Source organism: Lissotriton helveticus, chromosome 3_2, assembly GCF_964261635.1.
Source record: "Lissotriton helveticus chromosome 3_2, aLisHel1.1, whole genome shotgun sequence".
NCBI lineage: Eukaryota > Metazoa > Chordata > Amphibia > Caudata > Salamandridae > Lissotriton > Lissotriton helveticus.
The window spans coordinates 189,637,835-189,652,649 of record NC_136062.1 but is presented as its reverse complement, the minus strand read 5'-3'; the positions used below and the strand labels follow the sequence as shown (position 1 = coordinate 189,652,649).

The 14,815-nt window shown below is 42.9% G+C and overlaps 1 protein-coding gene across 6 annotated transcripts in view; it reads right to left on the bottom strand.

The window, feature by feature from the left end:
• Window positions 1–1,441: 1,441 nt before the first annotated feature.
• PARP6 (poly(ADP-ribose) polymerase family member 6) overlaps window positions 1,442–14,815 on the bottom strand; it is a 345,720-nt gene continuing 332,346 nt past the window's right edge. For 4 of the 6 annotated variants that reach the window (XM_078685023.1, XM_078685025.1, XM_078685024.1 and 1 more), the window contains one exon: window positions 1,762–2,012. In XM_078685023.1, the coding sequence (XP_078541149.1) occupies window positions 1,910–2,012 (103 nt within the window). In that variant the 3' untranslated portion in view covers window positions 1,762–1,909. Of the gene's footprint in view, window positions 2,013–14,815 lie in introns of all 6 variants that reach the window. The other 2 variants (XR_013609848.1, XR_013609850.1) reach the window with 1 other exon arrangement.

The following is a 14,815-nucleotide window of genomic DNA, read 5'->3' as shown; positions in this document are numbered from 1 at the left end:
TATAGACTCGCAAAACAGGTCTTTGATGAATCTAGCAGCTAGTCTCCTATGCCAATCACAGCGCTGCTCTCATGCTGGTAATGCATGACAGCAGTGCCATGATTGGTCTGATCGAGCAGGTTTAACACTCAGTTAGGGACTGTGAGCTTGTTCTCCACCCAGCTGTGCAGAGCAGCTCGGATTGGAGAGATCTAAGTGCGCATGATGATTTGGCCATCCTAAAACAGTCAGCCAAACCGTCATGCACACTTGCAGCAGTGCCCACCACTCCTCCTCCTGTTACAGATGCTGTCTAGCAGTTTAGCCTGGCCTCTCCCTGCCCTTGACTCGGCACAGCGTGGAATAATAAAAAGCTAATAATTTGAGTTATTATTATTTTATTTCTCAGGTTTTCACTGCTGAGAGTGAGAGCAGTGGGGTGCTGCCCTTCCACCTTAATGGAGGAGCAGCCGCTGAATGTATGTGGTTGATGTAAGGTCTAAAGCACATGATGTACCGTTTAATGCACTCTACAGTAAATCTCATGAATATTATGAAATAAAGTCTTGTTTCGCATTGCCCAAAGAGAAAAATGAGATCTGTGGATTAAGTGTTATGAAAAAGACAGTCGGTAAATCCTTCCCAGCATGTTGTGGATAGGTGTGGCACTAGATTTGAGATGCCCCCAACAACTGCTCTATTACCTTTTAGAGAAGCTCTGAATTCCTTGATGTTTGGGTAGTAATGCCATAGTTGACAGATCGCTTAACGCCTAATCACCCTTATGGGCTTATGGGTAGTTGGCAATCTACAAATGTGGTTGATTGGCTGTTTTAAATGAGCACAGCAGAGCTCTGGGTATGGCTGAGTGATGTGACAGTGTTGGTAACCGGATGGTTTAGTAGATTAAATAATTCCTATTGGGGTACACACTCAAATTGTGCAAGGAAGTTCACACCAACGCAGCATTTCAAAATATACACTTGTATATGCAAATGTTCCCAATAATTATGGGGTCTTCTCATGTAGGAATGTCGATCTCATTTATTGTGAAAGTTGGAGTACGTAAATGTCAGTGTCATCATCAGCCATTTGCACTACAGCTCTATTGAATAAAGACATACACACATCACAACCAACACCACCATTCATAAGTATAAATCAGATTCCTTATCCTCTTTTCTATGGATAAATCTGGTTGAGGTTTCTCATGTGATGTAACCCCACAATACCAGCTTCAATATTTTTTGCATAGCCACCGTTTGCCATCTCAATTTTTAGGATCTTGTAAAGATATAACAGGGAAGGTTTTGTGAGTTTCAATTTCTTAGGATTTTTGAAGGTCTCAAAGCTCTCTCGACCCGCTACCCCTTCTCCATCACTTTATTAGACATACTTAATACTTTCCACCATTGTTTTACTCCCAGAGCATGGTTAATTCAACCACAATGGCAGACCGGCATTTTGTTAAAGAATTTTAATAAGTTAAAACAAAATCAGTTCTTTCTTTTTTTCTCTAAAAACGTCAACACTGTAAACTTTAGAAAGGTCCATGACAAGACACAGGAGTGACAGTGTCCACTGACTTCCTGCTGAGGAAAACGGAGGCAACGGAGGGGTGGAAAAACCAACATTTTTCAAGGACTTCCACATCTTTTTACAAACGCAGAACAAGTCGTCCATTAAAACCCCACCAGTGTCAGTGCCTCTGCTGCAGAGACTTTTGTGTCACTATTCACACAGAAATTTCCAGGTAAGGGGTCTATCTCAGTTGAAATTCTCAGCGTCTGTCTGAAAATGACAGGCTCCATCCATGCCTCGGCCACCTCTGGCATTGGTTCTTCCAACATGAGGTGGGCCGAGCCCGACTGGCAACAAGGCCGCCATGCTGCACCATCCCAAGCTGGATGCAGACTTCAATAGATTCTCCTCAGTTTGTGTAGACCTGGGTTCCAATGACGCGCATGATCTCCTTCTGAATCTTAGGATCCTGGGTGTTTATGTTGGCATCTCCGACTTGACCATCCTCATACCTGAGTCCAAAAAAGAGAAAATATGTCACTGCTTAGGAATGAAGATCCTTCTTGGTCACCACTTAATCAACATCCCTGGCCCGCACAACAACTTTCCACAACTAGCGAAGAGAAGATGCACACCTAATGTACCACACCCATATGTACCACAATGATTACACTGAAAACAGATCTTTCACTTTCAATTGAGAAAATACTCAGAGGTGGTAAGACTGGATTCTGGAAGGATGTTTATCCTAACAACTGTCAAGATAAACAACAATTGTCTCCCGATGTACATAGGTGGCCTAAAGATTGAGAGGGAATTCGTGCGACTCAGCACAATTTAGCACAGCACATGGGGTCTTTAAAATGGCTATCTATTGAGCCACATTGTGTTTTGCAAGTGTCTGAGGGCCTTAGCTGTAGGGAATTGCTTGATTTAGCTATGTGCTACTGGAGTATATACAATCTCTAAATGAGGAGATAATCTCTATTTATTTTTATAACTGAATAGAGCCTTGAACTTCAACCAATGCTTTCAGTCGTTACTGGGATGTGGTTTCATTTTTAGCGGTGTGCTGTTGTTCACCAGCTTCCTGTCACAGCTCATGTCTGTCAGTTGGGTCATCGGGTGAGGGGGGGAGGGTGGCTCTCAAGGCCCTATGCTTTTTCAGGGCCCCATGCTGTGCCTCAACATTTACTTATAGGTTGTAACTACAAACCCTTCTAAAGTATTTTGTAACATGAAATATTTTGTAAAACTAAATATATGATCACATAAAATTATTTAAAAAGGAACATATTGTCAATACAGAACACTCAAGAGCTGCTGCCTTTCAGTTTAGATCAAAGTTGGGATCATAAGAGTAAAATCCCTATTCTCATTGCATAGCATAATGTAGATAAAATTGTGTGGTGTCTTTTCATAATCAATTAGCAGGTTAATAAAATTTCCATTTTCAATTGATATTTTTTCTTTTTATTGGTAGCTTCTCTGTTCTACAAATATAAGTGTTTGAATATTGCACAATTTTGAATGAGCTTCTTAATTTTTTTAATATATATATATATATATATTTAGTATTACTAAATGCTAATGCCGTTTGGCCTGGGCCAGTCATCCATGAGCAAGCCATTAGTGGGCGGTATAGCCAGCTGTGCCTGTACCGGTCGATAATGAATTTTGGGAGCTCGACTGAATACAACGGAGATTAGATTAGATTAAAAGCTTATAGAGTGCATGGTTACTCTAATGGAGTGTCCCCACGCTAAGACATCCCTGCCTGAGAGAAAAAAACGGGGCCCAATCCAAGACAGCAGAAGTTAGCACCAATCTCCCAAAGGAGACCAAAAGAACATGTTTTGAGTTTTCTGTGAAACAGAACTTCTGAAGGCTGCATCCTTAGCTCTACCGGTAATTGATTCCAGGCTTTAGCTGCTAAAAAAACTGAAGGATCCACCTCCTAAGCGTGCCTTATGAACTTTTGGCACTGTTAGCTTAGTCGTGCTCGCAGACCTAAGATTCCGGATAGGTCTGTAAGGAGTGAGTAAGGGCCGGAGATAGCTAGGTCATTTCTCATTCTAATCCTATTGCAGAAACACAGGGGCATATTATCAAGGGGGTTTATCTCCGCTTTCTTGGCTTTAAAAGCCAAGAAAGCGGAGATAAAATGATCTCCCTATTGCCTAGCTGTCGCGAACACCAGTTAGCGACAGCTAGTGAGAGATAGCGACCATCTTGGGCCCCGCTTTGCATGTCAGTGATATTTATCACTAATGACATGCAAAGTGGGCGTGCCAAGATGTTAGCGACTGGAAACAGTCGCTAACATCGCTATCTCCTATTACCAACTTTTGGAGATATTCGCGCTAAGCGCGAATATCTCCAAAAGCTAACACCTGCCCCTGAGCAGTTCTTAGCCATGTTATCCAATGGTAGGTGGATAAATCGTAAATCATACGTTCTTATATAGCGCCTTTTCACCGTAAGGTCTCAAGGCGCTTGCTTTGGGAACCCGTCCTAGCCTTTCCCTGCAAGATTACCCCTACTGGGCATCCCAAGGTGAAGACCAGGCATCCCATCGTGGTGGGGCCAGAGTGGAGATTAAGCAAGCTATTGCCCAGAGTTGCAGAGTGTGAACCCACGATTCGAGTAGGCACCAAGGCGAGAATTATCGAGTCCGTGGACATTTTGAGCTCAAGACCCTGCCGCGTCAGGGATTGAACCCTGGTCCCGGGTCTGACCTCTGCATCAGGGACTGTCTCCTCTAACCGGTGAGCCACACTTCTCCACATGGCTAAGAGCATTAGCTCAGTAATGCATGAATATCGCTGACTTTTCAGCGATATTCATGCATTTCGGCCGATTTTTATCGCTTAGGAGATAAACCTTGATAATATCAAGGCTCCTAAGCGATAAAAATCGCCGCAGCTCGGCGATAAAAATATCGCCGCTAAACCAACATAGCGATAATTATCGCTAGTTGTTGGTAATATGCCCCACAGAGATTTAAAAATGACTCTGTACTGCACCAGTAGCCAATGCAGCTTCCTCAGGGCTACTTCACAGGAGTTCGCCTTGGGACGTTCAGTAGCATCCTGGCACAAGCATTCTAGACTTTCTGCAGTATTCTCATATTGCTTTTAGTGAGCCCTAGACAGAGAATATTTCAGTAATCCAATCGAGATGTGATCAAAGCCAGAATTTTTTTTAGCATATAGAGGTAAGAGATCAAAAACTTTCCTTAGCATCCTTAAGAGGCCAAAGCAAGTACCAGCCAGCGCTGATATTTGTTCCGTAAAAGATAGTGTATTATCAAACCAAACTCCCAAATTTCTGATCTTGGGTTTGGGAACCGGGGTTGGCCCTAATTCTTTTGGCCACCAACTATGAGACCAGATGGAAGGCTGTTTACCAACAACCAGGATGTCAGTCTTGCCTGCATTTAATTGGAAGCAACTGGAATTCATCCAGTTAGCCAGATTAATTAAGCAGGCTTTGAATTTAGGCGCAGCTTCTAAATCCATCTGTTCTAACATGATGATCAGCTGCATGTCATCAGCACATGACACCAGCTTCACCCCATGTTTCAGTACTATATCGGCTAGTGGGTGCGTATACACATTAAATAATGTTGGGCTACATCAATTCCCATGTACTGCCTCTGAAACCGGCATCCCATAATGGTTCCAAAACGAGGAATCAGTGCTGCCATTCTACCTTCATCTGCTGCTATTTTTAGAGCCTCAGAGGCCAGGAGTATGGCGGATTCCGTGCTATAAAGGGCCCTGAAAGTAGACTGAGTTTCATAAAGTACCTGCTTTTCTTCAAAAAACTTAGTCAGTTGGGAGTTGAGAAATTTCTATGCAATTTTAGTGAAGAAAGATAACAGTGAAACTGGTCTTAAATTTTCTGGAGATGTGGAATCTAAGGACGGATTCTTCAATAGCGGTGCCACCATGGCTTGTTTCCAGTTGTTAGGGACCTGCTTTAACTTGAATAATGAGTTCAGCAAGTTAGTAAGCACTGGTGCAATATCTTCCTACCCTTGTGGTAGCATATTTGGAGGGATAATGTCCTTGGGAGAGCCTAATGGAGGGGATAATTATCGGTGCTGGACTTCAGTTCCAAGATTTTTCTTTGGGCTTTTCCACTTTTGAATAGCGCTATAAGTTCAGGTTATAAGGAAAAATGTTCTGCAGAATGAATAGGACACTTTCAGCAGTGTGGTTGTGTCATCTAGGAATATTTTCCTGATATTTTATGAATGCTCCTCATCTGGTGAGCCCTTTTGAAGTGGGAATGTTCTTGAGCCAGAAATGAACTGATCTCGTGATGGGAACCCTCCTGCAGTGCGCATGCCTTTGCTTTAGGGAATGAACTGCTCATATGATGGAAGCGCTCATGCATTAGAAATACACTTCTGGTATGACAAGAGTACTTGCAGTAGTGAGGCCTTGGGATTAGGAAAGAACTGCTCATATAATGGGAACACTTCTGCAGCAATGATGCTTCAGGATTAGGAGTGAAATGCTCATACCATGTGAACACTTTTGCAATGGAGGTGCCACAGGATGCCTCAATGCTAAGAATAAACTGCTTGTCTGATGGGAACACTCTTGCAGCCGGGTGCCTAGAATTGCCTCAATGCTAAGCATGAACTGCTTGTATGCTGTGAACTCTTTTGTAATGGGGGTGCCTCAGCAAAATAATGAACTTCTTGTATGATGGCAAAATTCTTGCAGTGGGGGTGCCTCAGCAAAAGAATGAACTGTTTGTATGATGGCAACATTCTTGTAGTAAGGATGCCTTGGGATGCCTCAGCGTTAAGAAGGAACTACTTGTAGGATCAGAACACTCTTGCAGCGGGGGTGCCTCGGGATGCCTCAACGCTAAGAATGTACTGCTTGTATGATGTGAACACTCTTGCAGGGGAAATGCCAAGGCATCAGGACTACATATACAGAGGTTGTACTCGTCCATTGGAAAAGTTTCCCTGCAGCATGAATGTAAGAATGTTCCTAAAGCATTTAGACATAGTCTTACCCCCGGGCTACTCCATCATTAGGAAAGATAGACCCAGCCGAAAAGGCGGTGGTGTAGCTATCATCTTCAAAGACGAATTACAGCTCTCCCTTATCAATAACACCGAATATGCCTCCTTTGAATACCTGGTAGCTGAACTCAAAATACAGGGTTTCCCCCCATCCGCCTTCACAATATATATAATCCGCCCGGAAACCAATACCCATTCATTGACGAGCTATCCAACCTTCTTACCCCAATCCTCAATTACCAATTCTAAAAAGTACAGTTAAACGAGGGGGGTGACAGGTAATAAATCGGCACACAGCAAGAGTAAAGCAAGCGGTAACAGCACAATATGAAATTAATGCTACAAAGCAAAGAAGGGAAGGGCACCACTTCCCTACACGTCTAGAAAATTAATTCTAGATAATACTTTATCAGATCTTTGCTGAGCACTTAGTATATCTGCTATTGATATATAACAGTATGATTTTAGTCCATATCTCAATAATTGTCCAGAGTTATTTAGTCAGCAGAAAGTATCCAGGTTCTATCAAACGGTGTAAAGTTGCTCCAATTGAAAACACAAGGGTATATAGATCATTACTGCATCCTTCAAATTTATTTCTTTTCTTCTTCCATATTTCGTGAATAACAGCCACAGCCAACACGTGTTTCGTCTGACATTCCTATCATGCCATTAGACTTCTTCAGGGCTGCAAGCCAAGAAGATAGTAGTAAGACCCTTTTCAATGTTTACATGTTAAAGATTAAAGTGCACCATTTAAGTGTAGGACATAGTGTTACCTTATCTGTGAATTTTCTAACCAAAATATGAAAGCACCCTGTAAAGTTTGTGCATACCCTGGTGTTTGTTTAAATAAATCAGGAACCCAAAGTACCAAAGTTGTCAATTATTATGTAAGGTCAAATTATATTTACCCAAGTTCACTGTCGTTCTGTTGTTAATATATCTTTACTATACCCAAGAGTCGAACTCTGAAAGACACATAGGAGGCAGCCCTAAGTCTCCGCTTCTACCACAAAGTCTCAAAATTCATTTATATATCATAACGTAAATCTGAGTTATCTCACCTCATTATAAGTAAAGTATTTACAGATCTTCGTATAATCCAACTGTTTTCTTTCTTTATATTCGTACACCGCAAAATATCTCGGCAGACACGGGTACGTCTCAGTACGTCTTTTAATGTTTCAGAAAACAAAAAAACGAAGAAACGAAAAAGGGAGTTACCTCTTTTAGATTCTAAGTTAACATTTACGGTTAGAGGTCCCTGCTTTACAAAGTCTTACCGTTCGGTGTGAGCGTGTTCGTTCACTCCGGTCTTAGGATCGGCAACTGGCGTGTAACATGGGCGCCATGTTCTTTAAATATCACTTGCAATCTAGTTTTAAACGCGGTCGCCATCTTGTAATGTATAATAGTATTATTATATTCTTGGCGTCCTATTACCTGTATCTATTAGTGTCATATAAATTATATGTAGATATCTCTTATTTCGTTTTTATTTAGTGTTTCTCCTATGTGTCTTTCAGAGTTCGACTCTTGGGTATAGTAAAGATATATTAACAACAGAACGACAGTGAACTTGGGTAAATATAATTTGACCTTACATAATAATTGACAACTTTGGTACTTTGGGTTCCTCATTTATTTAAACAAACACCAGGGTATGCACAAACTTTACAGGGTGCTTTCATATTTTGGTTAGAAAATTCACAGATAAGTTAACACTATGTCCTACACTTAAATGGTGCACTTTAATCTTTAACATGTAAACATTGAAAAGGGTCTTACTACTATCTTCTTGGCTTGCAGCCCTGAAGAAGTCTAATGGCATGATAGGAATGTCAGACGAAACACGTGTTGGCTGTGGCTGTTATTCACGAAATATGGAAGAAGAAATGAAATAAATTTGAAAGATGCAGTAATGATCTATATACCCTTGTGTTTTCAATTGGAGTAACTTTACACCGTTTGATAGAACCTGGATACTTTCTGCTGACTAAATAAGTCTGGAAAATTATTGAGATATGGACTAAAATCATACTGTTATATATCGATAGCAGATATACTAAGTGCTCAGCAAAGATCTGATAAACCAATTCTAAAAACATCTTCCTGGGAGACTTTAACCTCCATTGGAATGATTCCAAAGATCCCTCAATCGCCCTCCTCTCTGACCTTCTCCAAATTAATGACCTCAAACAAATCTGTCAGTCACCAACCCATTCCAAAGGAGTCATCCTCAACGCTATCATCACCAGCAAGGATCTAGCCCTCCTATCTAACATCATTCCCATTGACTGGTCCGACCATCACCTTATCCTGTTCTCCATAACTACCTCTGCCTTACCCCCTCCTACCAAAACTATTAAACCAATGAAACAGATCAGAAATCTCAGTCAGATCCCCCCCAACTTACTTGTATCCAAACTTCATGCTCAACTTCTCGCTATCCCTCCCTCCCTTAACACGAATGAACTTACCGAACGATATAACAAAGCAGTCATCGATACCCTTGACCTTCTGGCCCGTCTCAAGTTAAAAAAACAAAGAAATATCCCCTCTAAATCATAGTTTAACACAGAGCTTAATAATGAAAGACGCAGTCTCAGACTGACGGAAAGATTATGGAGACAGCACCCCTCCCCTTCTAACCTGGCCTGCCTCAGACTTGCTAGATCGTCCTACAAAAAACATATCTTTAGACAAAAAAACTTCCTTCTTCAAGACTCAACTAGATCGAGCTCACAGCAGGCCTAGAGAGCTATTCAACATTGTGCGCAATCAAACCGCTTCCGTTCCCCCTGTCCCGCTGGCCTCAACGAACAAATGTGAAGAAATAGCTCTCTTTTTCTCTGACAAAATTAAACTAATTGAGCAAACCTTCCTCTCTACTGCAATCCCTACCGCCAATCCGAACATCTCTCTTAATATCCCCCTCCAACATAACTCCCTCTATACCCACTACTACCCACCATAACTCTGATCTCCCTCACCCCCCCCCCGCCCTCCAATTTCCTGGACTCCAACCATCTTAATTCTCTTCCTAAAAACAATGCCGCATGGCTTAACTTCCAACCTGTCACTGAAAGAGACGTCTTTAACATCATTACCAAACTCAAGCCTTCCTCCCACACCAAAGACCCTCTCCCCTCCAAACTTGTCCAAAACCTCAAACACATCATCACCCCTTCCTGGACCTCTATCATCAACAGCTCCCTTGCCACCGGCTATGTCCCCACTTCATTGCAACTAGGCCAAATTACCCCCATTATAAAAAATCCCTTGGCAGACACAAACGACCTCAATAACCTTCGTGCCATCTCCAACCTTCCTCTTCTTTCTAAAGCACTGGAAAAATGTGTCCTTCTCCAACTAGATAAACACATTGAACATTTTAATTTACTTGACCCCCTCCAATCTGGCTTTAGGAAAGGATGCAGCACTGAAACGCCATGCTAAACATTGTTGACGACATCCACCACTCACTTGACAATGGCGAATCTAGCCTTCTGATCCTCCTTGATCTCTCTGCAGCGTTTGATACTGTTAACCACTCTGCTCTACTCAATGCTCTTAGAGATCGATTCGGACTGAACGGCACGACACACAAATGGTTTGTCTCATACCTACAACACCGTTCTCAACAAATCAAAATTCAAAATTGCCTATCTAACCCTACCCCCGTCTCCTTAGGAGTTCCGCAAGGATCCATCCTCTCTCCCTCTCTCTTTCACCTTTTCATGGAACCCCTCACACTCATTCTTAAACAAGCCGGGATCAACTACCATCTTTACGCCGACGACACCCAAATCTATTATAAGATTAAAACTCATGCTGACATCCTTCACCTCAACAACACTCTCATCAAGATTCAAGCCTGGTTCCACATTAACCACCTCAAACTCAACCCTAAAAAAACGGAAATTATTCTTTTTTCCCCCAAAAATAACAAGCTCCCCATTCAGAACTGGATCTCTGACCTTAATGCCCTCAACTGCTCCTTATCTTTGTCCTCCTCAGTCAAATCCCTAGGGATCTCCATTGACAATCTCCTTACACTCAAGACACACATCAACAACTCTGCCAAAGGAGCCCTCTTCACTCACCTTAAGAAAATCAAGCCCTTCATCCCGATCGATGATTTCAACCTAGCAGTACAATCCCTTGTCCTTTCTCGCATCGACTATGGTAATGCCATTCTCACCGGAACTCCCAAGATCCACCTAGCACCTCTCAAATCTGTGCTTCACCTTGCAGCTAGACTTACCACTGACTGCAAGCGATTCGACCACATATCCCCTGCCCTTAAAACCCTTAAATGGCTCCCCATTGAAGGTAGGTCCACTTACAAAACAGCCTGCATTACACATAAAATTCTCCATCAAAACACACCGACCTACCTCGCTAACAAACTCACTAAAGCCGGTTGCTCCCGTTCCCTGAGAAGTACTAACACCCTCCTTTTTATCCCCCCCTTCTAAAAAAGAAAACCACCCAGTCACGTTCCTTTTCCGGCAACGCTCCTTGCATTTGGAATGCCCTTCCAACTGACCTTCGCTGCAACCCTTCCTACTCTAGCTTCAAAAAAGAACTCAAACTACTTCTTCTCAATAAATACTGGGGACCCTAATCCCTATCTGTTCTCTTCCACTGGCCATTCCTGTCCTGCCCTATTTGCATCCGCCCTCTCTCTATCATCCTTACTCGTCCTTCCTTCTCGTCGCTTCCCCTCAAACCCCCCACCCTACTTCTCCCCTCCCTCTCTTCCTATTTGTGCCTTATCATATTTTTGATTATCACTTCTTCCACATTCTGATATGCTTACTTCCCATATTTATCGTTTTGTAATCTGTTAGGCTGAGATTTATATGTTATATATATATACATTGATGCTTTGTATATTCTCTGTCTTATTGACCCTCCTGTCTCAAAAATGTAAAGCGCTCTGATACCCCTGGGTCCAGCCAGCGCTATAGAAAACCTCTAAAATAAAATAAATAAATAAAGCATGAATGTCCTTACAGAGAATTTGCTCTAAAAGTGCATGCCTAAAGGAGGAGTGTTCTTAAAGGAAGAAGACTCACACAGTTAAAATATGAATTCCTGATGCCTCCTAAATGCATATTAGAACTGTTCTCATTGCCATCAGACTGGCGCCTGAAAAGCCAGAGGCAAATAAAATGCTTTGTGTCACAGACCCTGCCTATGTTGACATCAGAAATGGCATGCAAGGTCTACGTAAGACACCCCCACAATGTCAGTTCTTCGTATTCTACCCGTATCAGAGGACAAGAGAATCATTTAAAGCATTACAAAATATTTCAATTCTCAGAGTGAATTGTTGTGGCAGGGCTATGCTTAATCTGCATGAAGATAGAATGCTGGCAGAAAAAACCTTCTTTGGGGTGAACTACCGCTTGCTGCACATTCCTTAGCGTGGATTGATTCCCATAGTAGGAACAGGGGAACAGAGGAGTGTCCTAAAAAGTAAATCATAGCTGCCAATCAACTAAAGTAAAAAGTATAGCAGACCCAAATCAGCATATTTATTTTTATTTAGAAGTTTTCTATAGCGCTAACAAGACCCGAAGGTAGCCGAGCGCTTTACAGTAAAAGGAAAGGCATGGTGAGCAAAAAGATACGTAACAAATAAAGGCAGTCCTCAAAGACAATGTTGGGGGAGGAGAAGTTCGTAACAGTAGGCCTTTTGGTAGACGGATACAGAGATAACACATAGTTCAGAGGGAGATCCTAGTTATCTAGGACCCAGGGAACGGGTGAGGAACAAGGATTTGAGTTGGATCTTGAAGTCCAGATAGGAAGGTAGAGTTCTGATATGAGGGGTGATAGAGTTCCATATTTTGGGGGCATTTCCAGTGAAGGAGCAGTCCGCAGTTTTCTTCTTTCTGGTTTTTGGTGGGATGAGCAACAGGGAGTTGGAGCTTCTCAAATATCTGCTTTGGCCTGCTTTTGTGAGCTTGTTAGCCAAGTAGTCTGGTTTACGGGTGTGGAGGGCCTTGTGTGTTAGGCAGGCCGTTCTGAAGGAGCTACGCATTTCCACCGGGAGCCATTCAAATTCTTTGAGTGCTGGGGAGATGTGGTCAAATTTTTTGCATCCTGTGATCATTCTTGCTGCCGCATGTAGTGTTGTTTTTAATGGAGCCAAGTGTGATTTGGGTATACCTGTAAGGATTGAGTTCCCATAGTCCAGTCTAGATAGAACTAGAGATTGGGTGGCTAGTTTAAGGTCTTTGTTTGGAATAAAAGGTTTTATTTTGTTCAGCAGTCTGAGGTTGAAGAAAGCACTTTTTGCCGAGTTCTTAATGTGGTAAGTCAAGGTTAATTTGGGGTCAAGGGTGAAACCCAGAGATTTGACGGACTCAGTTGGCGTGAGAGAACCTTTAAGAGCATCGATCGACTTCAGCCATTCAGTGATTTGAGGATTGTCTTCTTTGTTAGAGATGAGAAGAGTTTCGGTCTTGTCGGGATTGAGTTTCAGATGGTTTTTTGTCAGCCAGTCTTGAACATCTTTTAAGACAGCATTTAGTCTGTGGATGTCATTAAGCGAAAAGGTTTCCAGGTAGATCTGCGTGTCATCCGCGTAGAGGTGGAAGAGGATATTGGCATTCCTGAGTAGTTTGGCGAGCGGTTCCATATAGATGTTGAAGAGCTGAGGTGAAAGTACTGAGCCTTGGGGGACACCCTTGTTGACTTGCTGCGTTTCGGAGGTGAAGTTCTTCAGTTTTATTATTTGCGAACGGTTGTGGAGAAAGGAAGAAAACCAATCAAGAACAACTTCGCCGAGGCCAGCTCTTGCTTGCAGAGTTTTGATGAGGAGCTTATGGTCTACCGTGTCGAAAGCTGCGGATAGATCAAGGAGTATGAGAAGGCAGCACTTGTCAGCGTCAAGAGAACCGTGAATGTCATCTATGATGTTCAGCATCGCGGTTTCTGTGCTGCGGCCTTGTCTGAAGCCAGATTGGAGGGGATCGAGGAGATTGATGTTATCCAGATGATGAGTCAGTTGCAGAAGAACACAGCGTTCCAGTGTTTTGGCGAGTAGAGGGAGGTTAGATATCGGTCTGAAATTGTTCAAGTCTGCAGAGTCAAGACCGGGTTTTTTCAGCAAAGGAGTGACTTGTCCCATTTTTAGGCAGTCAGGGACCACTCCGCTTTGTAGGGAGCTGTTTATGATTTTGCCCCAGATGGGAGCTAAAGTGAGCTTCATTTTTTTGACTAGTGAGGGAGGAATGGGGTCTGAGATGTGAGCTGATGGTTTGGATGTCGAGATCAGCGAGATTATCTCAGTTTCCTGCACATGGCGAAAGCTTAGCCACGGGGCGGGGGGGGGGCCAGAGAGAGGGGTCTGAGGGATGGCCGCGTTACTGATGTCTAGAGATAGTTCAATTTTTAGGACCTTGTCGTTGAAGAAGCTGGCGAAGTTATCGCAAAGTTCTTTGGACGCTTGCAAGGGTGAGGGTAGAGGCTTGGATGTTTGATGTCTGATTATGTTGAAGAGCTCCTTAGGTCTGTTTTTGGAGTTGGCTAGAGCCTCTCGGAAGAAGCTGGATTTCTTGCTTTTGATATTGTTGTTATACTTCTTGCGGGCTGTTTTTAGTTGTAGGCGAAGGGTGGTTGTTGGGTTGTTTCTCCACTTTCTTTCTTTGGCTCTTCTTTCTGCGTTGAGGTCCGTATTAAACCATGTTCTAGATGGGGTGGCGCGGCTTCTTTTGAGCTTTGGAGGAGCTAGATTATCGAGAATGGAGACTAGCTCAGAGTTGTAGTGGTCAATGAGTTCGTTGGTCGAAAGATGTGGGGAGTTGTCTAGAAGAAGTGAACTTAGCTGCCCTTCTAGAATGTCTAGGGGGACGTGGGAGAGGTTTCTTGACCATTTGGGTGGGTCTTGGGGAGGTTTAAGCGGGATGATGGGGTGGTTAATGTGAAATAGGATCATATGGTGATCTGACCAGTCAACAGGGAGTATGTGGTTGATCGTGATTGAATTCTTTTGTGCAATGATGGGGTCCAGTGTGGCTCCTTTGTAATGTGTCTCCTCGGTGCAATGTTGAGTGAGGTTGTTGTCGGTGAGGAGGTTGGATAGTGATCTAATTAGAGGGTTATGGGATTCATTCCATCGGAGATTCAGGTCACCAAGAATTATGTTTTTGGAATCGTCGAGAGCGTCTTGCGCGATCAGGTTGGATAGTTGGTCTCCAAACTCATTGTTTCTGCCCGGGGGGTGATAAAGAAGATGGCAGAGTA